The sequence below is a fragment of the Ostrinia nubilalis genome, chromosome 27 (assembly GCF_963855985.1).
Source record: "Ostrinia nubilalis chromosome 27, ilOstNubi1.1, whole genome shotgun sequence".
NCBI lineage: Eukaryota > Metazoa > Arthropoda > Insecta > Lepidoptera > Crambidae > Ostrinia > Ostrinia nubilalis.
In genome coordinates, this window is record NC_087114.1 from 7,305,140 (window position 1) to 7,333,127 (window position 27,988).

A 27,988-nucleotide genomic window follows, 5' to 3' on the forward strand; every position below is an offset into this window, starting at 1 on the left:
TCAATTTTGACAGTTGTAACCAGTGGTCATCGTATTTTTTATACCTCCTTGCAGTTTGATACCAAAATATTAGTTATTTGCAAAGTGGTATTACGTGTGCACGATGAAAATACGATCCCACGCACTCCGGGAAAGGTGGAATGCGGCCCGCTAGCAACGGTGAGACAACTATTTCTAGTTACTACTAACGTAATGACCATATTTTTAACTGATTAAAAAAAACTGTAGTCAATTGGTTGTTAACCTTTTAACTGAAAGCGGGAGTCGCGTAATTTGACGCTGTGTCGTTTATAATTCTATTACGAATCAGACCGCCGCCGCATACATTACACTGTCTGTCTATTGCATAGTTTAGCTTCTCAACATAAAAGTGTAATCTACTTTATCATTCAAATTGTTTTGTTATCTGTTATTGAACAAAAAATCGCTTTTGAACCGTTCATCGGCTTTAAACTGACTGATAAAAGCTAACTGATGCAGTTATCGCGTTAATTTCGTTAAAATATAATCAGTTGGTGGTATATAGTGATCATTTTCGCAGTGACGTATAGATTATAGATACCGCTCTTTTTGTTATTTATCTATCTGGACTATGAAAAAAGGTCTGTATACATTTTCGTACATTCTTTTTAATTTATTTTTAAAGTATTTAAAAGAAATTCTTTATTAATTACCAGTAAAAACACAGTTTTAGCATATTATTAACTTTTTTAAGGAATTAATTAACATTTCCTCCAACTTTTGGAGCCAGTTATAACTATAAATAACAAAAAAAACCACTTCTATGATAAGATAGCAACATATAAAAACTAAGCAGGCATCTAAAAAACTTGTAGTTTAGTAGAGCCACAAAAAAGTTTTATTAATTTTAAATTAATGCTACGATACAAGGAATAATACTATCAAAATTGATTTTAAATTACCTGTATTATGTCCCAGGATGGCTATTTTAACTGTTATTGTTGTAGGTTGACAATTTTGTTATAATAAATACATTATTATAATTTTTTAATAATAATATAACAACTTATCATAACCGGAGGGACTCTATAAAAATTAATTACTTTAATTTGTTCTTAAAACATATTTTTTAGGTAAATTTTCTCAGTTTTCTTTTTTCCTAGCATCAATATAATCCCTTACATTGTTATTATGTTTCTATTTTCTTTATTTACTAGTTTTAAAATATCTCTATTCTTGTTCTTAAGTTATCTACCTTACTTTTAAAGTGATGGATTTTGATAAAAAAATTAAAACGCCATTTCTAAATATAATGTATAGCTGACTAGTTTAAAAAAATACTACTTCTTAATGCTAGTTGTTTCATAGATTCAAGATAATTTGTTAATCAATGTCAGCGTAGAAATCTTATTTCAGCTCTACAATATAACAATTTTACTATTATCATTATTAATCATAATGAATCATTATTAATATTTTATTTATTTGAAAGTCATAATTTACAGGTAAATAATTCATGACTTAAAATTAATAATAATTATCATTAATTAAGTAATTGGTATTCTTTGAGAGTTTATATCATGTCATTTCCTTTGGTATGCCTTCATTTCTTTTGTGTATTTGAAGCACACTATGTTTAAAGTGTATAAAGAAACAAACAAAGCCAATTAAAACAAAAAACTATCAATTTCCAATTAAAATAATATAGATTTTAAGAGTGTAGGTATAGCATTGGCAAGTTTATTTCAAGGCAGGCAATAGGTAGGTTCTACATAATGCCAAAGCTCTTAAATATTTAACACCAATTGAAATGTTTCTTGTATTCTATGTAATTATGTGATAAAATAAAATAGTAGCCAGTTATAGTGATCCAAATAGTTTTTTATAGAGCAAAAGTATTTATAAACTCACCACTACAGCAACAGTTGTTAATTAATCACATCTTAACTACTTGAAAGTTAACTGGTTTTAATTATTTTAATTATTTGGAATTTAGTTTATTGACGCTATAAAATCGACTTTCTGGTGATAGGGCCCGTATTATCAAACGAGTCCCAAAATTCAAGCAAGTCTTGGATTGGTTGAATTGTAACATTTTTAGATTTTTTTTAAAAGATCTAGGCACATAATAGTCCCGTTAACTCCTCGTGGTAAGTTAAATATACTTGCGTTACGAGTAGATTCCCTTGTCGCACCACCTAACTTTGACCGTAACTTTAACGTAAACCGGTGTTTTTTGTATGGAGTTTAACTGATTTTTGACATTTGTCAAAGTCAAAATAAGATGGTACAACCCAGCCTTAGGCTACGGCCGGATACTCGCGACACCCCCACTCGGGCGATGACGGAACGCCGCGGAGGTTTTAGTGGGTATACCTAGGTATACCCCGTCCTTTTCAGGACGGAGCAGCGCCCTTTTCAGGCCGGGAGTCCCACACACCACCATGCCACCCGGCAGTGGTGACGGTGCGTAAAGCATTTCCTCTGCAACACAAAAAAAAACGAGTAGATTAACCGCCTCTGTGGTCTAGTGGTTACACCACCTGCTTCAGACGCAGAGGTCCCGGATTCGATTCCCGGTGGGGGCAGAATTTTCTGTTCGGTTTGGTTGGTGGTAGGGCTTGTTCCAAGTCCGCATGGCTAGCTACCACCATCTTACCTAAGTCTGTCGCCATAACAACAATGTTAACAGCATTGTTGTGTTCCGGCAGTTAGAGGTAAGATAGCCAGTTCCTCTGTGGTTGAGGATTCCGGGTGAAGCTCGCTGCCACCTTCGGCCTGATCATCACTTACCACCAGGTGAGATACAGGCCAAGAGCTTCCTCGTTGTGGATAAAAAAATAAATTAAAAAAATCCCGGTTTATCACCCCAGTCGAACGGTAGCGGGGTTCCTGGAATCTCGATTCGGCCAGTCCGACGCCGACACCATTGGGCTATCAATCTATGATTAAGATTGAATATTGCTGTAACTTGATAGGTACGTAGTTGACTTGTGTAGACGTTACTTCAGTGTAAATCGAAACTAGAGTAACGCAGTTATTCCATCGAGGAGAAAACGATATATCAACTATTTTTCCATACAAAAAAAAAATCATAATGGACCGGAAGACGTAGTGTAGGCAGGATTCCCACTCGGTGGACCGACGATCTGTTGAGGGTCTTTCTTGCAGTCATAGATGATGAGGCGAGTGATCTGGTGAAGGTCGCGGGAACCGCCCAAATGTGGGAAGCGCCGGACCGGTCGTTATGGAAATCCTTGGGGGAGGCCTTTTTTTTTTAAATACTAATACTCCCGTTAGCCCCTCGTACTAAGCTAAATATGCTTGTATCACGAGTGAGCTCACCACAATAGTCGAGCGGCGGCGGGGACCAAACCCGCGTTCCCCGGATCACGAGTCGGCCAATCCGACCCCTTCACCGTTCAGCTATCGTGGCTTCAAAATTCTTTATCCATTATTAACGTGTTTTGGTTAAATCAAACTAACCGTTTAGATAGAAATGAACGTTAAGAGTAGGCGCACACCGTTGATTTTTAGTTGGCCGATAGTTGTGCCCGATTTCAAATTGTATAAAGAATCGGCCAAATCGAATCGGCGTAGTGTGCGCACTCCCATACATGCCCATACTGATCAACTGCCCGACTAAACTATCGGCCGACGAAAAATCAACGGTGTGCGCCTACTCTAAAGGTGCGCCAAAATACCATTATGCCAGCTAGCTTTTTCTCATCACGCAACTATGTCATGCTAATCCAGTTACCTCTCTCAGGCCTGATTCGACCAAACTTATCCGAGAATTACTCCTGGTATAACTGGCACATTGACAGTATAGGAAATATGTCAAAACTGACGATTTATTCTGAGATTAAAATTTACTCTTGTTTGGTCGAATCCTCCCTAAGACTTGTCTGGAGAACGCTTGCGAGCCATAGGACCGTCTTATTTGTGATGTACCTTTTTCGTTTCCGTATTGTTTTAAAGAATATTACGGGACTATTCCCACCTCTCTTTCCCACCGCTGCAACTCCTGTGTAGCCAGGATCTACAGCTTGATCGCCAATAAAAACCCAACCAGTGAAGGTCAAGTTTGTCCCGGGGGAAAGTTAAACTGTCATTGGACCCGCAACGAAATTAATCAGAACATAGGAGGAGTTCGAAATTAAGGATCGACTTCTCTAAAGTGCAAAGCTTATACATATTATTTTCGCAAATCAGTTAGCAATCTGTTAATACAAATTACTAAAAAGTAATCCCGTTAACCTCTTGTGGTAAGCTTGAGTTAGGAGTGGGTCCACCACAATGAAGCGGCGGAGAGGGAGAGAGAGGCCTCGCCTGACGCTCCACCGAACCGTCGCCGACGTCCAGGACACCCCAGGAGACACTACCATATCCATGCCCCCTCTTAAGGGTCCTCGGCCACTAGACACGGGGGTGTTTGGTGGCCGCTAAAGGAGGATCCGCGGCGGCGGCGCGCGTATGTGTTCACGCGCACCGTTAGTGAAGAACAGGGGAACTACTCCCCTGAAGCCAGTCGTCGCTTGCTCAGACCAACAGAGCGAGCCACAGTCTGGGGCGGAGTCGCGAAAGAATGTCTAGGCCGTCTAGCTCGGACAATAACTCGCAGCTCCGTCCCAAAGACTTCGGGAGGACACCGTCAGGTTTTAGTGAGTAGGCCCTGCCCATCTGGCAAGGAGAGCCTCACATAACCCACTGGTTCCCCCGGGCCAGTGGGTATGCAATTTCATTCATTTCCTGACGTAAAAAAAAAAAAAATGGTTCCACCACAATAGTCGAGCGCCGGTGGGGATCAAACCCGCGTTCCTCGGATCCCGAGTCGGCCAGTCCGACACCTTCACCGTTCGGCTGTTAAAGGTCTATTTCATTGGTTTCCAAACTTACTTGAGAAGCTCCCCCTTTCGACCATACAAAAAATTCCGCACCCCCTCCTCTTCCGAGCAGTCTGGAATGCATTCTTTCAGCGGTCGCAGGTTTCTTACAGATAGCCCGCGCCCCCCCTGGTGGGCGCGCCCCCCACTTTGGGTCTTGGTCTAGGTAAATACCTAGTGACCCATATGTTGACTTTTCATATAATTTAGACTTACTCTAACTCTAACATAAATCTTCTCCAGAAATACTAACTGTTGCTACAAATAATGTCTCAAGGCTGAGTTGCACCACCTAACTTTAGCCGCAACTATAACGATAACCGGTGCGGTGTTTTTTGTATGGAGTTTGACAGATTTTTGACGTTTGTCAAAGTTAAAGTAAGATTGTACAACCCAGCTTAAGACCAAAAACTCATGCTAATCTTCTATCCCATTAAAATGTAAGTTGATATTTCCTAAAATCTCTTTTTAGAGAATGCTTACATAAATAAGAAACTATTTCTAGATCTAGAAGTATAATTTTATCGACTGTTCATTTAAATAAGTCAGCAGGACAATAATAAGACAAGAAACATCATAATTATAGGATTTATCAAACCACTAAAACCATATTAACCTCTACAAAAACACGAATAACTGCGAAAATGACATTGTAAATATAACTATTAAGACGTAGCTTTTTTAGCTTCATTGGTTTTAAAATATACGGGGTGTAACGGAACTTCTCACCTCTCGTTCCCACCGCTGCAACTCCTGTGTAGCCAGGATCTACAACTTGACCGCCAATAACAACCCAACCAGTGAAGGTCAAGGTTGGTCCGGGGGAAAGTTAAACTGTCATTGGACCCGCAACGAAATTAATCAGAGAACATAGGAGGAGTTCGAAATTAAGGATCAACTTCTCTCGGGCTAAGTGTTTGAAGCCACGATAGCCGAACGGTGAAGGGGTTGGACTGGCCGACTCGTGATCCAGGGCACGCGGGTTCGGTCCCCGCCGCCGCTCGACTATTGTGGTGAGCTCACTCGTGACACAAGCATTTTCAGCTTAGTACGAGGCCGGGGCTAACGGGAGTATTAGTAATTTGTGTAATAACAAATTACTATTTTTTTTTTACAGTGTTAAGAGAGGGTTCAATCAACATATTATTAATCCAGTGGTCAGCAAGAATTGAACTAGAGTTTCTCGGATCTTAAGTCCAACCGTCTGACACTGACATCATTGGGCTATTGTCGCTTTCCAATAAGAAACACACCCCCTTTTTTGAAGTCGGTTAAAAATGGCACGTGCTAATTTTTTTACCGAGAATAAGATAGTATCTTAGGGATTACAGTATTGCTAACTATGCTGGTTATTCTTATCAAAATGTTTTATCTGGAATATTTATCGTTAATTGATAGCTTTAATCTGAGATTCCTTCCTCGTTAAATTATTTAGTTAAACCGTTTTTAGGATAAAATAATTTTAATAAAAGTATAGAAACGGCTCCAAAAATGCACTTAAAATAACATAAAAAGTTTAGTAAATAAATTATCACTTTTTTTATCCACAACGAGGAAGTTCTTGGAATCCTCAACCACGGAGGAACTGGCTATCTTACCTCTAACTGCCGGAACACAACAATGCTGTTAACATTGTTGTTGTGGTGACAGACTTAGGTAAGATGGTGGTAGCTAGCCAGGCGGACTTAGAACAAGCCCTACCACCAACCAAACCGAACAGAAAAATCTGCCCCCACTGGGAATCGAACCCGGCACCTCTGCGTTATTTATTTATTAGGAACGTTGACTGGCAGATAATGCACAACAACTCGAGATTTTCTTAATGATAAGTCAACCTGGGAGTAGGATTATGGTCCTCTCATGCTCGCACTAAAAAGAATTAAAATCGTGCTATGAAAAGTAATGTATAAACTAATCTAATTTTCTAAAATGTTATAGTGTCATGCTTCTCAATCTGGACTGTTACTTAGCTTTATTATTGTTTTTTTTTCTCTAAGAGATAACTTGGTATTGTCATTCTCACTAAAATGTCTCTGGGGTGGTGGCGTAGTGAGGCGGGTCGTTACATTCCCTCTAATATGGTCGAGTGAAGCGATGGCTGGTTCACTCGTCATGTCTGTGAACAGGCGCTGCTTTCGGGGACTGGTCAATCCAAGTTATTCCAATTTATGTATGCGAGTCATTTCTACTAGTATTTAAGTATGTAATCTGTAAGTCTAGATATTAGCACGTCACTACCTTGTTTAATATACCACGCAATTTTGTATACCCATTATACACTATACAAGAATGCATGGTAAATTCAGTGAACTGCTCCTGAATCGAATGTACCTACTACTGCTATTTCTATTTATTTATATTAACCGGCAGACAGTGGTGACTGAGTTTGTTGCGGCGCTTCTTCTCAGCACTTGCCAAATGTTGGTCTCGAAGCGCTGGTAGGGTAAAAAGATTATGAGACATGTAGAGGCTCCTTAAGAGCAAAATGACGATTTGTAAGAACTATTTATTAGTCTAAACAAATAAAGAAATTTTGACTTTGACTTTGACTTTGAATGTCATAAACATTAAATTCGCCTTGGGGAACTTATGAGGCATTAAATAATAATTAAATATAGACATAGCTCCTTAAAAAAAGTCCTTTTTATGTGATTTTGGTCGTGGGAACGCGCGGTGGGAAGTGGGAATGTTCCCGTTTACACCCTGTATACAGATCCAAAATACCTTTACGGTATCCCAAGTAAAAGGAATCCTAAACTAAAGAGCTGGCTTTAAATGTTATTCAAACAGGTTCTGTGTAAACTTGTATTATCAAATTTACATTTAAACTTTAGAAAAAAAAACTAGTATCTCAGTTATGAACTACCTCGCGTTGTACCATAAACAAAACTTTTTCTTTTTTTCCTCCATGTCCATGTGATCGAAATGCCAAATGTTAAACTGGCACGTTTTCCACGAGTTTTGTTATTTTTGGTTATTATTTTGTGGGTGTGGTGGATTGGTGGTGAGGATGAGATTGCAATGGGAGTGTTGCGGGTTCGATTCCCGATGGGGGCAATTTTTTTTGCGATTAGATCGAAGCTCGAGTTTTTTTTTTTTTTTTTTTTTTTTTTTTTATGTGATAGGAGGCAAACGAGCAGACGGATCACCTGATGGTAAGTGATTACCGTCGCCCATAGACACCCGCAGACCCAGGGGCGTTACAGGTGCGTTGCCGGCCTTTAAGGTAAAGATACGCTCTCCTCTTGAAAGCTTGCAGGTCGTATCCGTCCGGAAACACCGCAGACGACAGTCCATTCCACAGTTTGGTTGTACGGGGCAGGAAGTTTCTAGAGAAACGTACTGTTGTGGACTGCCAACCATCTAAGTGATGGGGGTGGAAGTGCTGTCGGGTAGATCGGTGGCGAAAAGTGGCGGCAGGAATAAGTCCGGATAATTCTTCGGAGCACTCCCCGTGATACATGCAATAGAAGATGCACAGTGAGGATACATCTCTACGCAGCGCCAAGGGGTCAAGCCGATCCGAAATGTCCTGGCAGTCAACGATTCGAGCTGCTCTCCGTTCAATGCGGTCCAGAGGGAGAAGCTGGTACTGGGGCGCACCTGCCCAAAGATGAGAACAGTATTCCATATGAGGCCGAACCTGCGCCTTGTAAAGTTGCAGACGATGGGCTGGAGTGAAATACCGTCTCGATCTATGGAGCACACCAAGCTTCTTCGAGGCTAATTTAGCCTTACCCTCTAAATGACCACGGAACTGGACTTCGCTCGATATGTCGACACCAAGGATTCCGATATTGGCTGAGGCAGTTAGGGGAGTGCTCTCGAAACAGCGGGATACGACAAACGGCAACTTTTTGGCGGTGAACGCGCAAACTTGTGTCTTTGTAGGGTTAAATTGGACCAAATTGCGTCGACCCCAGTCTGAGACCTCCTTCAAGGAGGTTTCAATTTCGGACACAAGTTTGTTACGGCTCTCAATGACGTTCTCCCGAGAGAAAATCAAAAATATTTTATTCAGCTCGAGTTCTTTCTTGAAGTTGTCATATCACACCTAATCTTAAAAACATAGCTATAACAAAAAAAAACTTAAATGTGCTCTGCTATAAAATTAACAAAAAATTCCTACGTCTACTATAACAAACGTCAATAAAATTCTGTCAATCTCCATACAAAAAACACCGGTTTTTGTTATGGTCACGGTTAAAATAAGGTAGTGCTACACAGCCTAAAGAAAACTAACTAACGCCCGTATTCACAAACATTACTATGAGGTCTCACAGTGCGCGTGGCGTGGACGCACAGGGTGACACACGAACCAATCACAGAGCTCTATTCAACGCTGTGTTCGATTTGCTGCTTCACTTAATCAAGCATATGTGAATACGGGCGTAAATGTGCAATTCGTAAATACACAAGTTAGTCAAAGTCAAAATGTCTTTATTTTCATAGACTATTATTATAGTGCTTACAAATCGTCAAATATTTTGCTCTTAAGGAGCCTCTACATGTCTCATAATCTTTTTACCCTACCAGCGCTTCGAGAACAACATTTGGCAAGTACTGAGAAGAAGCGCCGCAACAAACTCAGTCACCACTGTCTGCCGGTTATTTTCTCTAACAACAAATTTTCATTAGCCTTAATATTTTCACCACGATTGCAGATCATGTCCTTTAATATATGTAATTGTAATTGAGACCTTGCGACAACCAGTCCGACTTAATGGCACTGGTACAGTCAGCGTCAAATAATTCAAATCAAATCAAAATCAAAAATATTTTATTCAGTTTAGACTTTAGACCAATAGTTCGTGACACCCAAAGTGGCCAAAAATTTGATATCACAATTTTATGGAGGGAAGTCGAACCTTAACTTCGAACTCCTATGTTCCTCTGATTATTTTCGTTGCGGGTCCAATGACAGTTTAACTTTCCAGGACAAACTTGACCTACACTGGTTGGGTTGTTGGCGGTCAAGCTGTAGATCCTGGCTACACAGGAGTTGCAGTGGGAACGAGAGGTGGAAATAGTCCCGTAAGGACCTTTTCCAATATGGATGTTTCCTGGGTAAAAAAAAAGCAAGAGTTTTAATTAGTCCGTCAGTTAATTTATCAAAAAATACTCGACACGTATTTTTCACTTTTTAACACTGTCGAAAGTTTTAAAAGATAATCGCGCCAACGTTCATAATAAAAAGCCCGTGACGTCAATGAGTGCGTAAAAGTATAGCACTTTGTGACGTCGCGTCGCGCGGAACTTCAACTCACCATAACTTAGTAATTATTTGTTTGATTGACAATAGACATGTTGACACCACCAGTCAATTGACGTAGGTACTTTTTAAAACTGTCAAAACGAAACTATCCCATAGATTTTGTATGGCACTACAAGCAAGTGACGTCACTATTTTGTCAACTTAATTAAAATACTTTTTTCAATTACAATGCGAACAAAAATCGTAATTTACAGGTAATTTAAAATTAATTAAGTTTTTAAGACCAGAATGAAGGGTCTTTTTAAAAAAGATGTGGTTTCGAATTATTGGGGTATGGTGTCAAACTGTGTATTAAAAATGTACGTGTCCAATTTTTTTTTTAATTGATGGACTAAATAAACATTTTTAGGAAACTTGCCTATTGTAACAAAGCCGTTTTGCGACTTATTGCCAACTTTGGGTGTCACGAACTAGTTGATGCTGACTGTATAAATCAGGTTTTAAAGCAATTCCGAATTTCCGAGTAAGTGCTGTCAAATAATTATTGTTAGATTAGAAAACAGGATCACGATCGGAATTTTATGTTTTGGAAAGTGATTTAATGGTTTTCGAAAACGTTCTAAGCTTTCAAGTTGAAGCGCCTAATTAAGCGAAAAATGTACTTAAAACAACGTTAATAAGTTTAGTTTTCCATCCCTGTCGCGCAAAAGCTAAGAATATTTCCATATCTCTCACAAGTATGTAACAGAAAAGTTTGGTTAGTGGCAGTGAGCGGGGCACATATCTCGTAGAGCTGATGGCCGCTGGGGCAAGAAAATTCTTGAGTGGCGACCACGAGCCGGACGTTGCGTGGGCAGGCCTCCCACTAGGTGGACTGACGATCTGGTGAAGGTCGCGGGAGGGGCCTGGATGCGAGCGGCGCAGGACCGGTCTTTGTAGAAATCCTAGGGGGAGGCCTTTGTCCAGCAGTGGACGGTGCAGACCTGTTGTCCCCCCTGGTTGGCCCCCCTGGGGGAGCCAACAGGATTTCGAAATCCTGTTGGCTCCCCCAGGGGGGCCAAGCAGGGGAGACAACAGGACTGCACCCAGTGGACGTCTTTCGGCTGAAACGAATGCTTTAATTGTAGAGCAGTTCAATTCACTGTGGGTGCTATTGCTGACTCATAAAACTCATTTATTTCTGCAAATAGGCTTTAAAAAAGCACTTTTACACGTCCCAATATTCAAATACAAATTAATAAAGCAACGGCCATTGTTGCAGGCTGACATGTCTACCCGAAGCGCGAGCGCGATGCGCGCGCGCCGCGGCCACAAGGAGCGCTCCAAAAACTTCACCGAGCTCGAGAAGAGAACCGTTCTCGAGCTCATCGCGCGCCACCGCGACGTGCTGCGCCAGGGCCGCTCCAACAACGCCACCAACCGCAGCAAACAGGTACTAAGCGGGACTATTAAGCTCTCGTTCCCACCGCTGCAACTTCCACTTTTACAACGCATCCAAAACCACTTCTACAACGCATCCAAAACCACTTCTACAACGCACCCAAAACCACTTCTACAACGCATCCATATCAACTTCTACAACGCATCCATATTCACTTCTAGAACGCAACCATATCCACTTCTACAACGCGGGGACTTTCGCACTGCCCATAACCATTTCTACAACGCCACCAACCGCAGCAAACAGGTACTAAACGGGACTATTAAGCTCTCGTTCCCACCGCTGCAACTCCTGTGTATCCAGGATCTTTCCAGAAAACCACTTCTACAATGCACCCAAAACCGCTTCTACAACACATCCATATTCACTCTTTTCTACAACGCATCCATATCCACTTCTTTCTACAACACATCCATATCCACTTCTATAACGCAGCCATAACCACTTCTACAACGCAGCCGTAACCACTTCTAGAACGCACCCAAAACCACTTCTACAACGCACCCAAAACCACTTCTACAACGCACCCAAAACCACTTCTACAACGCCACCAACCGCACCAAACAGGTAGTATTTACGACGCTACGAACTGTTACTAGTGCATCCAAAACCACTCTACTCTATTCTCACTCTAATGCCAGACTGAACCCACTACTAGAAAGCCAGGCACCCAAAGCCACTTCTACAGTATCAGACGCCCATAACCACTTCTACAACGCACCTATAACCCCTTCTGCGACCCCATGTAACCATAATCACTTCTATATAAATAGAAGTGATTATGGTTACATGGGGCCTGTTGGCTACAGTTAGTGGCACTGTATAAACAGTGCCACTAACTGTAGCCAACAGGCACATACTCGGATGCGCTTCGAGAATTTGTGAAAAGAGAAGTTACAAACAGACAGGTAGGTAGTGCTATTGCAGGTAATGCAGGTTCATCATTATCATTATATCATATCAGCCACACTGCAGAACATAAGGCTTCCCCATGGATTTCTAGATTGGTCAGTTGTTAGCGGCCTATATCGCAGGCTTGAAACCTTATTCATCATCATCAGATCATTTCTCACGGTTCTCCACTGCAGGAGCACGACCCTCTCTAATATATTAGAGGCCTACTTGATTAAATGAACTCCTATTTATCCAACCAAACTGGAAAAAATAACTCAATAGTTTTTCCTTGCGAATCGAGAGTCCTACGTTCTAACCATGAGGTCTCAAATCCTATAATTCTTTATTGATTGAAGTACCTAATCATAATCGCACCGATGACAAAAAATAACATAATTTACGTAATTTAACCGAACGTGTAACCTGATAAGTAGATTAAGCTAACTCAAGGACGATGAACGAGTAATCGGTAATCGCCGATCCGAGATAGTATAATCGATGTTCCCGTTAATTACCGGTTCACTAACTATAAAGATACGGTTAAAGCAGCTACTGAAACAAATGATAACATATAAGTAAGCTTGGTGTTATTTAGGGAAGGTCTTCGTGCGGGGTTCCCCGGGTTTTTCTCAGATTTTTAAGGCTGAAATGGTTTTCAAAAATGTCTGGGTATATCCGGGTACTGATTGCGAGAGTCCAATCCTTTATTTGATTGACTAATGTCCGTCTTCACGATCAATCCCTAATTTTAAGTGACCCATAGGGGTCATTTACATAGGAAAACAAAATTCCTTTACGTGTTACCATAGGGATCGCTTAAAAATTAGGGATTGATGGTGAAAACGGGCATAATACTTTTGGCACCGAAATTCTGATTATAAAGGTCGCTAGTTTGAACACCGTCTGTCGCCGAAATAAATTATATTGTGGTGAAACCACTCCTAACAACATTTAGCTTCATCATCATTTCTGCCACAGGACGTCCACTGCTGAACATAGGCCTCCCCCAATGATTTTTATATTGCCCTGTTGATAGCGGCCTGCATCCAGCCCCTTCCTTTATGAGGTTTTCGGTCCACCTTGTGGATCGACGTCCCTGGCTTTTTAATTAGCTTAGTTAGTAGGAATATTAGTAACTTGTATACGGAGGCATTATGGTTTAGAAAAGTTTTAATGGCACAGTATGTACCAATTCCCAGTTCCACTGCTGTAACTCCTGTGTAGCCAGGATCTACATCTTGAACGCCAATAAAACCCAACCAGTGAAGTTTGTGTGCAAAAAAGTGAGTATATTTCTAGATCTGAAACGAAATCAAGGAATTTATCAGTCAACTTATTAGTAAACCAATAAAAATGCCATAAACTTCGTGAAATCATTTTTTATCAATATTCCAAACTTTTTTGGACGGAACTATAGTCGCATATTTTACAAAACTGGTCTATTTTATTCTACAATTAACTAAATACAACGGGTTATGGGTGGTATTTAGATATCCTAAGCAAGGCTCTAAAGTGCACAATGGAAATTGACTCAGAAGTCTTACGTCAAATTCAAATTCTTTATTTGCTTATAAATAGGGTAAATACATAAGTCCGTATTCACAAACGTTGCTTGCTTAGGTGAAGACCCAAATCGAACGTTGAATAAAGTAGATAGGTTATTCTTGGGGAATAGTGTTAAAATGTTTAATGAAATACCAGAATCTCTTATAGAACTACCTATTCATAAATTCAAAGTACAGGTTAAGAAAATCCTTATGAAAAAAGGATAATAGAAGTAAACGATTATTTTAATGACGAGAGTGCGTGGATTTTACCTGCCTAGCTCGCACTTATAGCGTGTCATGTAAACTATAAATTACTGTATTTTATTGAAATAGAGGCTGAAAAGGTGACTGAGTTTCTTCTGCCACTTCTTCTCAGCACCAGCCCATATGTTGTCCCGAAGTAGTGGTAGGGCAAGCTATATTTGGGATGTGTATAACTGCCCTGGAAAGGGCCTATGTATTGAATAAAATATTTGATTTGAATTTGCTCTGTGATTAATTCGTGTGTCACCCTGTGCGTCCACGCACACTGTGATACCTTATAGCAGGGTTTCCCAATTTTTTTTTTGCCAAGGAACCCTAATTGATTATACTTTTCCTATCGGAACCCCCGTACTACTCCGCACGCACGCCCTGCCCTTCCTTGTGCGTAAACAAGTCGGTGCGAGCGAACGACGTCGCACGGTGGGCTGATATTAGAGCTTCATAGACTTAGCGTCGCTCAAAAATCAAGTGCCTAATTTTGAAAAAAATAATATGCCAATGTGTTCCTTTACCAAAAAGGAATATTTTATGTTATGTAACGTTTCTTGATAAAGTTATTATTTAATAAGTTATTGACAATTTCCTTTTTTTTTGTATGGAGCTCAACATTTATTTTTATTTTATTCGTTATTCTTAAGCTTTCTTAAGAAATTGACTTTTGTATTATGTAATGCATCATATAAGCTATGTTATCACCAAGTGTCGCATTTCGGAAATCTTCGGAACATTGTCATTTTGGACTTTAAAATAAAAAAAATAAAAAAATTAAATAACCGCCAAATTTTGTAAAAATAACTACGCCAATGTGTTCCTTTGCCAAAAAGAAATATTTTATGTTATGTAACTTTTCTTGATAAAGTTATTATTTAATAAGTTATGGACAATAATTACTTTTTTTTTGTATGGAGCTCAACATTTATTTTTATTTTATTCATTATTCTTAAGCTTTCTTAAGAAATTGCTTTTTTTATTATATAATGCATCATATAAGCTATATTATCACCAAGGGACGAATCCCGGAAACCCTCGGAACATTGTCATTTTCGACTTTAAAATAAAAAAAACGAAAAAGAAAACTGCTATGTTATGTACTTTCTTCCGTACTACCCTAACGAGGTGAAGAACTAAGCGCGTTTTTTATAATGGTGTTCCCAGGAGGCCTAATCCACATGATTACTAAGGTTACTAAAATATAATACCTATTTGTTTTATGGAAATTAAGCCAGTTTGAAGTTAAGTTTATTGGTTAGACTCAAGAGCCACTTTCTGAATCTACAAAAGTAAAGCTTTCTAACTCAGTATCAGCCTAGACATCAAATTGATCATATAGTGGACTTTTTGGTGGTGTTGAAAACCTTTCTTGATGGCAATTACGTCTAAATTATTCATTTATTTTGATATGACTTTACAAATATCACATCGCTGGTTGTGTAGAGCTGCCATTTATCAACATTGAGTTATAATGTAATATTACTTCAATGTTTATCAACGATATTATTTTTCTATCTATCAAGTGAGAATCAGTTATTACGAGATTGTTTTGCTTCCAGAATTACGATCTATTAAATTTTCAAATTCCGCGTCCATTAAGTTTTTTTCATTGATAACATTAGGTCGACAATAACTAAATGCAGCTTATTTTGAATAAAAAAAATGGGTCTCCTTCATTGAAAAAGAAATGAGTCGATAGTAAAAAGTGGAGCTAGAAACCTTATTTTCCCTTATCCATTTTATCTGGAGACATCAAACCGAACGTTCATTTGGGCACTTACAAGTTGCCCTAAAACGCTAGAATCATCATTTTCGCAATTTTTGTTTCGCAGACAAACTATACTATAGATGACCCACGCTGAACTGTCCCACCAAACTCAATGACAGGGGAGCGCTACCATCGTTCAACTATATGGTTTCCAACATGGCAAAAATCGGAATCAGCGATCCGGTATTGACGGTGGCGCCCCACTGTCAATGTCATGCATAGGACAGTTCAGTATTTTGGAACTATACGTACAGTCGCGGAATGAAAAGGTTCGTCACCTTAGTGTCGGTTTTCGCTTGCACTAGGTACTGTAAGAGTCAAACCTGCCAACATAACAGTGCAAGAAACAGTGCTGCTAACATTTAAATAAATATAACGTTTGCTAACGAATAAGGTTTTGCTTGTTTATTTTTCTATCCCATCAGTGCAATGCAATGATGACATTGACCAATTGACAATAGTTTTTTTTAATTTAATAGAAATAATAATGGCAGGTTGAACCAACAAGAAGGTTTTAGTTTATCAATCATAATAATCTTCTTGACAAGATAAATCGTCAAACAACTTTGATCTGAATTAATAATTTTGAACTTTACTGACGAACAGTTAAAGATTATTTTCTCTAACTCGAGATTATTCTGTAACATAGTTTCAAAAGGTAATATGTGCTCGCGATTCGTTGAAGGAATCTATTTGAAAACTGACGAACCTTTTCATTCCGTGACTGTACATGGAGCTCTACATACGTATATGCCTGCAAGCATACAAAATTATTGCTCACGGAAAAGATATTTACTTCCAATCAGAAAGTACTACACCACCTCGTTAGGGTAGAACGGAAGAAAGTACATAACATTGCAGTTATTTTTTTCGTTTTTTTTATTATTTTAAAGTCGAAAATGACAATGTTCCGAGGGTTTCCGGGAATCGTCCCTTGGTGATAATATAGCTTTATATGATGCATTACATAATAAAAAAAGCAATTTCTTAAGAAAGCTTAAGAATAATGAATAAAATAAAAATAAATGTTGAGCTCCATACAAAAAAAAAGTAATTATTGTCCATAACTTATTAAATAATAACTTTATCAAGAAAAGTTACATAACATAAAATATTTCTTTTTGGCAAAGGAACACATTGGCGTAGTTATTTTTACAAAATTTGGCGGTTATTTAAATTTTTTATTTTTTTTATTTTAAAGTCCAAAATGACAATGTTCCGAAGATTTCCGAAATGCGACACTTGGTGATAACATAGCTTATATGATGCATTACATAATACAAAAGTCAATTTCTTAAGAAAGCTTAAGAATAACGAATAAAATAAAAATAAATGTTGAGCTCCATACAAAAAAAAAAGGAAATTGTCAATAACTTATTAAATAATAACTTTATCAAGAAACGTTACATAACATAAAATATTCCTTTTTGGTAAAGGAACACATTGGCATATTAATTTTTTCAAAATTAGGCACTTGATTTTTGAGCGACGCTAAGTCTATGAAGCTCTAATATCAGCCCACCGTGCGTCGGTCACGAAACGTGGGATAATATTTTTTACGGAACCCTTGCGGCCTTTCCACGGAACCCCAGGGTTCCGCGGACCACCTTTCGGGAACCGCTGCTATAGTAATGTTTGTGGCGTGAGCCTTCTGACTCTACTTTCAGTTTGACAGTTCTGAGTAGTAACAAGTAACTTGAAGACTGCTTCATTTGCAATTTGGCGGCGCGTGTAAGCTCACCATAGAGTAAATTATGACAGACAGGTCTAAGAATAGTTTGTATATGTCAATTTTAATTGAACAACCTGCCTAAATTTTTACACTTATATTATAAAGAGGAAAGATTTGATTGTTTGTTTGTACAGGCTCCAAAACTACTGGACCGATTTGAAAAATTCTTTCACCATTAGAATCCTGTATACGGTACGATGTTCGCCCGGTCAGCTATTATAACTTTAATTTATAATTGCTTTGGGACAATAATTTAGGCCTGTGCTGAGAAGAAACAGTGCAAGAAAATCTAGTTATAAATAAGACACATTTTTAAAAGGTTATATTGGAACTCTAACTTCGAACTCCTATGTTCTTTTGTTTAATTTCGTTGCGGGTCCAATGACAGTTTAACTTTCCCCTGGGACAAACTTGACCTTCACTGGTTGGGTTTTTATTGGCGGTCAAGCTGTAGATCCTGGCTACACAGGAGTTGCAGCGGTGGGGACGAGAGGTGGGAATAGTCCCGTTTATCGCGTGAGCTAGAAAGTTAAAATACTACACGTCGTGTATTTATGTGATGAATTTATTATGTTGGCAATACTGTAAATAAGCATTTAAATTTTACTAAACTTGTTTCAAGTTATACTTAATCGTCGCTTACCATCAGGTGAGATCGAGGTCAAATACAGATTTAGTATCATAATAATATCTTGTACAGACAACGGCATATTAAGCTTAACACTGTGGTATCTAATTTATTTGATACTAGCTGTGCCCGCGACATCGTTACGCGTGAAAATAGTTTGAATAATATTTCCCGTTTTTGCAACATTTTCCTTTACTGCTCCGCGCCTATTGGCTGTAGGGTGACGGACGTTATGTAGCCTAAAGCCTTCCTCGATAAATAAATGGGCTATTAACACAAAAACATTTTTTTCCAATCTGACGTTAGTCATATAGTTCCTGAGATTAGCATGTTCAAGCAAACAAACTCTTCTTCTTCAGTTTTATAACATCACCCTACAGCCAATAGGGGCGGAGCAGTAAAGAAAAATGTTGCAAAAACGGGAAATATTATTCAAATTATTTTCACGCGTACGAAGTCGCGGGCACAGCTGTGCTAGAAATTAGTATATTCGTAGATAGGTACGATTTTGCGACAAAATGACCAGTCGATTGTAAAAAAAATTTAAAAAAAGACGGTTCCTTCGTTAAGAATTTTACTTTGATACTTGCTGATTGATTAAATAATCGTATATCACCGATAGTAATGATGATAAACAGTTCTTTGTTGTATAATAATGTATAACATAGAGTTATCATCTAAGCGTATTTATAAATTCTAGTATCAGTTGATAAGGCAGATCTCTACGTGGGTTTGAGATTTAGCAGTTTTAGGACTATGTATACGCATATAACGCTTCGTTCATTTTCACCCACTGCTGGACAAAGGCCTCCTCCAAGGATATCGATAACGACCGGTCCTGCGCTGTGCACATCCAGCTACTTCCCGCGACCTTCACCAGATTTTCGGAACTCGAGAACTTTTCTGCTCCAACGGTCATCAGCCCTACGAGCTATGTTAGCACAGTAAAGAGCCGTGTTTCTGGCTTCCACAGTATACCAGCGTTGTGACCTTTTTTTCCCGGGAAAACGGCCTGACCATATTCAACGTCTGGGATCAACGGCGAGTTATGTGGGATTCTAACACACACTACCGCCTGGTTGGGTTTTTATTGGCGGTCAAGCTGTAGATCCTGGCTACACAGGAGTTGCAGCGGTGGGAACGAGAGGTGGGAATAGTCCTGTTACCACCAAGTACCAATGTTATGATTTAGCATAGCATTTTGACTGCTGTTTATGTGAACTTGTTATAAATAAAATGTTCTTTAAACCCACACAGCAAAAATAAGAATTACGCCAAAACTCGACATAAGCAGACCATAAGAAAAAAAGAACTGCAGTATTCATTTTATTTTGAAACGAGTTTAAATGTAATTTAGAGTTAGTGATATAAAGACGTCTACATATCCTTAAACGTGTGTGTTTGTGAAGTTATTTGTTGTTAAACCAACCGTATAATAGTTATTAATTGGGTCGAAGTAGTATTAATCAGACATGCTTGTAGCTGAAGATTCTGCCATACATTTCTGCCACTTTGGTAGATTCAATTCTGTGATCAATACACTTTTACGAAATTAAAAACGCAAGTAGCTTTTTCTAAAGATATCTAGAGGTTAACTCAGTCGGTGCCACAGGTATGGAAGCGGCACGGGAGGGGGTTTTTGAGACGTCAAATGTCAGCGAGATGTCAGATATGCTCTTGCTTGTATGCTCTGTCACGTCGTAAATGTCAATGTCACCCCTCCCCTCCTGGAGGTATGGGAGGGGTGACATTGACATATTATGACGTGACAGGGTATACTGAGTCTCGCTGACGTTTGACTGTCACAAACACCCTCCCATGCCGGTCCCATGCCTCAGGCAACTGAGGACTCAAAAACAGATTTTGTTTTGAGTTAAGTGCTATCCCTATATACCCTGTTTGGCATCAATCGACCGACCTATCTGTTTACACACTACTCTATGACGTATCGAATTTGAACCACCGGTTATTATTTCATTGTTTTTCAAAGCGAGTGCTTGTCGATGGACAACCAGAGCCACTTGTACAGCTATGTGAGTTATTTATCATATTATTTTATTATCTTATCTATTACCTAATTTATAATAATTGACAGACAAACTTTGCACTGGGGGCACGTCTGTATCTTATTTACTAGCTGTGCCCGCGGCTTCGTACGCGTCAAAATAGTTTGCCGTAGTATTTCCCGTTTTTGCAACATTTTTCTTTACTGCTCCGCCTCCGTCCCTATTGGCTATCCAAAACAAAGGTTTTTTTTAAAACTGACCAGTATTTCCTGAGATTAGCGTGTTCAAGCAAACAAACTCTTCAGCTTTATAATATTAGTGTTATAGATTTCTTTGTAAAGTTAATCAGTCAACTTTATGATTAATCAGTGTGGGGAATTTAGCATTCGGTAGGTAATTGTTTTAACGAAGATATCGAGTTGGAATTATCTGATTCTGAGTTCCGTGGTTATGTACTTTGTGTTATTTCGTTTGTCTTCTTTGTCACTTCAAATTGTTTTTATTTTATGTAGCTTGCAGTCTTTTTTTAAGGCTGAGTTGCACCACCTAACTTTGACGGGAACTATAACGATAACCGATGGTTTTTGTATGGAGTTTGACAGGTTTTTGACGTTTGCTAAAGGTAAAGTAAGATGGTGCAGCCACTTGTACTTAAGAGAGGGGTCATGCATGCTCCTGTAGAAGACTAAATGACCTGATGAAGTTCTTATTGGTTTTATGTGTTACCTTACTATAAGATACAGTCACAAGGTTGACCGACGACTTCGTAAAGGTAGCAGGAAGGCGCTGGATGCAGGCCGCTACCTACCGTACAATACGGATATCGTTAGAGGAGGCCTATGTTCAGCAGTGGATGTCCTGTCACTGTGGCTGATATGATGATGATGATGAAGATATAGTTTAGGGACTGTTTAATAGCTGAATCTATTAAGTTCTAAACGCCACCAACAGATGGCGCTGTACGGTGTTGACTTACACAAGCAAAGTATCTTTTGGCCCAAACATTTTTTTTATTGAAACTACAATATGCAGACTCTAGCTACATTCCATACATACATTGGTGACTACAGTCTATTTTTGAACAACATTAATACGTCTTGTCTTAGTAAAATACTATTGTGGTTTTATTTGAGTTAATCCTTTAGTAGCTCAAAACATCGCAACAGTGTGTTACTGTAGATATTATAAATTGAATAAAGAAATAAAAATGGCGTTTCGTTTGCCCACAGCTGGTGTGGTCGACGATTTGCGAGGAGGTGAACAAACGCTGCGGCGGCGAGCGGCCGCGCACTCCCGCGCAGGTCAAGATGTGGTACGAGAACTACAAGAAGAAGTGCAAGATGCGCGCGCACGACACACAGGTGTGTTTGACAACATGTTTGTACAGATCTTTGTCAGTATGTGGAAGATGCGCGCGCACGACACACAGGTGTGTTTGACAACATGTTTGTACAGATCTTTGTCAAGATGTGGGAGATGCGCGCACATGATACACAAGTGAGAAGATATTTGTCAAGATGTTTGTACAGATCTTTGTCAAGATGTTTGCAAATAGGTATGTGCAAGATGCGCGCGCACGACACACAGGTGAGAAAACATTTGTCAATATGTTTGTACAGTTCTTTGTCAAGATATTTGTACAGATCTTTGTCAAGATATTTGAAAATATGCTAGATGCGCGCTGACGTCATATATATAGGTGCACACAGGTGAGAATATATTTGTTAAGATGTTTGTACAGATATTTGTCAAGATATTTGAAAATATGCAAGATGCGCGCTGACGTCATATAGATAGGTGCACACAGGTATGAAAATATTTGTCAAGATGTTTGTACAGATCTTTGTCAAGATGTGAAAGATGCGCGCTGACGTCATATAGGTGACAGGTAAGTGGCAAGACGTTTGCCAAGATGTTTGTCAAGACGTCCGCCAGTATTTGCGAGGAGTGAACAAACGCTGCGGCGGCGAGCGGCCGCGCACTCCCGCGCAGGTCAAGATGTGGTACGAGAACTACAAGAAGAAGTGCAAGATGCGCGCGCACGACACACAGGTGTGTTTGACAACATGTTTGTACAGATCTTTGTCAATATGTTTGTCAATATCTGTAAAATTCTCGCACATGACACATATATGAGAAGATGTTTGTACAGATCTTTGTCAATATGTTTGCACAGATCTTTGTCTAGATGTTTGCAAATAGGTATGTGCAAGATGCGCGCGCACGACACACAGGTGTGTTTGACAACATGTTTGTACAGATCTTTGTCAGTATGTGGAAGATGCTCGCGCACGACACACAGGTGTGTTTGTCAAGATGTTTGTACAGTTCTTTCTCAAGATATTTGTCAACATGTAGAAGATGCGCGCACATGACACAGGTGAGAAGATCTTTGTCAAGATGTTTGTACAGATCTTTGTGAAGATATTGACAAATCTGACGTCGTATAGATAGGTGAACACAGGTATGAAAATATTTGTCAAGATGTTTGTACAGATCTTTGTCAAGATGTGGAAGATGCGCGCTGACGTCATGTAGGTGACAGGTAAGTGGCAAGACGTTTGCCAAGATGTTTGTCAAGACGTCCGCCAGTATTTGCGAGGAGTGAACAAACGCTGCGGCGGCGAGCGGCCGCGCACTCCCGCGCAGGTCAAGATGTGGTACGAGAACTACAAGAAGAAGTGCAAGATGCGCGCGCACGACACACAGGTGTGTTTGACAACATGTTTGTACAGATCTTTGTCAATATGTTTGTCAATATCTGTAAAATTCTCGCACATGACACACATATGAGAAGGTGTTTGTACAGATCTTTGTCAATATGTTTGCACAGATCTTTGTCTAGATGTTTGCAAATAGGTATGTGCAAGATGCGCGCGCACAACACACAGGTGTGTTTGACAACATGTTTGTACAGATCTTTGTCAGTATGTGGAAGATGCGCGCGCACGACACACAGGTGTGTTTGACAACATGTTTGTACAGATCTTTGTCAAGATGTGGGAGATGCGCGCGCACGACACACAGGTGTGTTTGACAACATGTTTGTACAGATCTTTGTCAAGATGTGGAAGATGCGCGCGCACGACACACAGGTGTGTTTGTCAAGATGTTTGTACAGTTCTTTGTCAAGATATTTGTCAACATGTAGAAGATGCGCGCACATGACACAGGTGAGAAGATCTTTGTCAAGATGTTTGTACAGATCTTTGTGAAGATATTGACAAATCTGACGTCGTATAGATAGGTGCACACAGGTATGAAAATATTTGTCAAGATGTTTGTACAGATCTTTGTCAATATGTGGGAGATGCACGCTGACGTCATATAGGTGACAGGTAAGTGGCAAGACGTTTGCCAAGATGTTTGTCAAGACGTCCGCCAGTATTTGCGAGGAGTGAACAAACGCTGCGGCGGCGAGCGGCCGCGCACTCCCGCGCAGGTCAAGATGTGGTACGAGAACTACAAGAAGAAGTGCAAGATGCGCGCGCACGACACACAGGTATGAAAATCTTTGTCTAGATGTTTGTGCAGATTTTTGACAAGATGTTTTTCAAGGACAGTAAGATGGGCCCGCACAACACACAGGTAAGAAGATCTTTAACATGTTTGTACAGATCTTTGTCAATATGTTTGCAAATATGTGCATGATGCGCGTGCAGGATATACCTACAGGTGATAGTTGAGTGTAAAGATTTTTGCCAAGATCTTTGACAAGATATTTGCCAATATTTTTGCAAATATGCGCAAGATGCGAGCGCATAACACAGGTGACAGTTGAGTCATGTTTGCAAGACCTTTGTCAATATGTTTGTACCTATGTGAAGATGCGCGCGCACGCCACAGCTGCACAGGTGAGAGTTGAGTGTCAAAGTGTTTGTTAAGATCTTTGACAAGATCTTTGCCAAGATGTTTGACAAGACGTTTGTCAGTATTTGCAAGGAGGTGAACAATATCAAATGTTGAGTAATGAGCATGTAATTTGTAGTCCTATAAAGTTTCATCATTATTGTTCCAGCAAACCCAGGCAGAGGCGCCCGGCCTGCTCGACGGAATGTTTTGGCAAAACATACTTCCTTTAGACGTGAAAGGTAATACTTTTCTTAATTTGTTATCATTTTCTTAATAATAAAAATACAGTATTGCAAATTGCACCACTTGATGAAGAAAACTGACTCAATAAAAAATCTTATTTTCATAAACAAAACCTCCACTGCTGAACATAGGCCTCCCCCAATGATTTCCATATTTGCCGGTTGGTAGCGACCTGCATCCAGCGCCTTCCTGAGTCCAGTATGCCTAAGATGCGCGCCGTGATAACTTTTATCGAAGTCAAAATGTATGGGCAAAATCGATAAAATGGCGTGAAGACCGCTTATCGCGGCGCGCATCTTAGGCCTACTGACCTTTATGAGGTCGATAGACAAAATATAAAAAAAGATTGTCCTCAAAGTCATAGTAATGAGGGTTTTCGCGATTGAAAAATCAGTCAGATGGCAATACGTAGACGGGAGGTCCAAACGCTGCATGATTGGTTGTTTTTGACATGACATTGACAGATATGTCAAAATGCACCAATCATGCAGCATTTGGACCTCGCGTCTACGTATTGCCATCTGGCGGATTTTTCAATCGCGAAAACCCTCATTGAAACAGTCTCGAGATAGATGTAAAGTTTTAGAGTTTTCAATGTCTCCAGCAAAAAGTGATCGTTAGTATTATTACTTTAGATAGGCCTGGGTTTTTCTAGATTGTCTTATCATCATCGTCATCATTTCAGCCATAGTACGTCCACTGCTGAACATAGGCCTCCCCCAATGATTTCCACAATGGCCGGTTGGTAGCGGCCTGCATCCAGCGCCTTCCCGCTACCTTTATGAGGTTGTCGGTCCACCTTGTGGGTGGACGTCTTACGCTGCGTTCTGGTACGTGGCCTCCACTCCAGAACCTTGCCGCCTCGTCAGCTGTCAGTTCTGCGTACTATGTGCCCTGCCCATTGCCACTTCAGCTTGCTAATCCGTCGGGCTATATGAGCGACTTTAGTTCGTTTACGGATCTCCTCATTTCTGATTCGATCTCGTAAAGAAACACCTGGCATAGCCCTCTCTATAGCACGCTGTGCAATTTTGAGCTTATTTATTTATTGTCTTATTATGTCTTCATTAAACTATTTGTCTAAATTGTATTGTGGTATTCGTTTCAGAGGAAGAAGCCGAGGCGACGTTGAGTGTGGACGGAGCACACAGCGCCAAAGATGACGACTGCCTGCCCGTTAACGTGAGTTAATCAACACTACAGGGTTAAACACTACGTAAAAATTTCATTAAATGTATAATGACTAAAGAACTAAAATCTTCATGGATCTCGCTAGCGACGACGTTTGATGAAACTCACACTAAGCGCTCCGAAGGATCACCCCGTAAACACTTATAGGAATAGAGTCTTATTACTACGTAATAAAGTTCAATTCAGATACTCCAGTGCTAAGAACATACCACTATTTCACTTACTACAAACCATCTCTATAGCTTAGGCTAGCTTCTGGCCAGTTAACAGGATCACGAGTATCTCTAATTTATCAGAGGCAAATGGAAGATTGGCTAATCCGGCAAAGTAGAATACAACCACCTAAACTCTTGGATGTCGCAAGAAGCGTCTAAGGGTGGTTTGGCCTGTCACGGATCCTTCTGGATTGTAGATTATAAGTAATGGTGCTTTAAGTTTCGTTAAAATCCGTTTAGTGGTTTTTGCATGAATGAATATGTACTCATATGGAAGTCTGTGTAAACATAATAAACTTTCGTATTATTAAACCTGTTATTGGCCATATTTAAGTTCAAATTGTTACTAACCAAACTATGGACTGCTGTTGTCTGATAATAAATGATTTTTATTTTATTTTATTTATTTTTATTTATATTGTGTGTTAAATTTATGTATGTTAAAATTGTATAAATACGCTGTTGGTTTTCTCAATAAAATAAAATAAAGGGACAAATATGCGAACATCATGTCTACAACCCGTCTGGCCAGTATGGGCAGTGTATGCCAAATCCTCCATTTGAATGGGTATATGAGCCGACACTAGCCCATGGTAACATGGTCATATAAATGGTATGGTGAAGTCAGAAAATTAATATCTTCATTTTAATTATTTTAATTTTTATACAAATCGGATTTTATAAAATTTATTTTGTATGAAAATTAAAAAAAATAAAATTTGATATCAAATTTCTGACTTCACCATACCATTTATATGCCTATGTTAACATGGGCTAGTGTCGGCTCATATACCCATTTACCTAACACCCTGTATAATCTGATAATGATAACGTGCGCTATGATTTATGTTTATGCACTGGATGTCCTATAGTCATAGAAATAAACTTTATCAAAACTTTGGTATTACCTACATATCCTGGGTTTGTTACGACAGTTATTTGAAGTATAAAAATGTCGTTTCCAGATGTCAAACGGCCGACTCTCAAGCACGAACGATAGCGACGACACGATGCCCAACGTCCTCGAGCCCCAAGTCCAAATAATACCCCATTCCTCCCCCACGCCCCCCCTCAAACCCCTCCCCAACCCCCTTTCTCTACCCCCCCACTTACCCCTCCTACCCAACCCCTTACAAGTGATCGAACAGGACCGAATCCGGCAGAACCTAATCCAAAAACTAAACGAGCTCTCAAACACACCTTTAAACTTAAGCCATCTGGACGATGACCGAAGAAAAAATGGCCACGAAAAAAGCCAGGACAAAGACGAAATAAAACACGACTGCGGATCGGCGACGGAAGAAGAAAGATTGTATTTCACAGCCAAAAGACAACACGCCATCTGGGAACATGAGGCGAAAATGAAAATCTTAAACATGGAACTCCGTCAGAAGGAAGAAATATTCTCGCTGCAAAAGCAACTCTTCCTCATCGAGTTACGGCTCAAAATGGACTTCCTGGAGAAGGCAGGCGCCAAGTAAGATGTTTCTGAAAGTATTTATGACAATAAATTTGTTGTAAGTCACTCGTAAGTGATAGGATGGGCCTGATGAAGAGATCAATCTCGCGGTAAAGTAAGTGTGTCTCTTTTTATCGATATACGAAGGAAAAAGACAGAATATGCATGCAAAGACAATTTTAGAAAGCATAAAAAAGTATCAAAATTGCTATATTTCATTCAGTAAAGAGGACATACAGAACTTCAAATATCAGGCCCAGTATACATGCTTTAAGCATAGTATACACATATTCAAAGACCGTGAATGCTTTGTTACATTTGTCTCAAATGTATAGGGTTGCCAATGCTGTGATATTTATTTTGGCCTTGTGTTACATAGAACTCATCGTTAAGACAATGTCAAAATGTGATAAGTATTTTACTCGTATTTTCAAATATTTCCTTTTTACATGACCCTAATTTTATTTAGAAAACTACCAAATGGTATTTTTTTTGTAAATTGGCAACCCCGAATGTAATGAACGTGCAACATCGATTGGCCAAGGGCCAAGGAATAAAATACTTCATCGACATTAGTCACTCATACGATCTAGTTCATTTAGTGCCATCGGTTAAAGTAGTTACCCATTTTTTAATGTTTATTTTTACGCCACAGACCACTTAATACTTCCAAAAAGGTAGTTTTTTTAACAGAA

The 27,988-nt window shown here is 39.5% G+C and overlaps 1 protein-coding gene across 1 annotated transcript; it reads left to right on the forward strand.

The window, feature by feature from the left end:
• LOC135084939 (uncharacterized) lies at window positions 1-27,980 on the forward strand. The gene is made up of 6 exons (XM_063979698.1): window positions 1-159; window positions 11,324-11,494; window positions 21,563-21,694; window positions 24,352-24,424; window positions 25,537-25,610; window positions 26,800-27,980. The coding sequence occupies exons 2-6, from the start codon at window positions 11,330-11,332 to the stop codon at window positions 27,313-27,315; spliced, it is 960 nt and encodes a 319-aa protein (XP_063835768.1). The 5' UTR covers window positions 1-159; window positions 11,324-11,329; the 3' UTR covers window positions 27,316-27,980.
• The last annotated feature ends 8 nt before the right edge of the window (window positions 27,981-27,988 follow it).

What these genes read in the sequence shown, in the direction of transcription:
- LOC135084939 (XM_063979698.1), top strand. Translation starts at nt 11,330, where the DNA reads ATGTCTACCCGAAGCGCGAGCGCGATGCGCGCGCGCCGCGGCCACAAG. An exon ending in CCACCAACCGCAGCAAACAG is followed by an intron (nt 11,495 to 21,562) that starts GTACTAAGCGGG and finishes GTTTGCCCACAG; the next exon opens with CTGGTGTGGTCGACGATTTG. An exon ending in ACGACTGCCTGCCCGTTAAC is followed by an intron (nt 25,611 to 26,799) that starts GTGAGTTAATCA and finishes TGTCGTTTCCAG; the next exon opens with ATGTCAAACGGCCGACTCTC.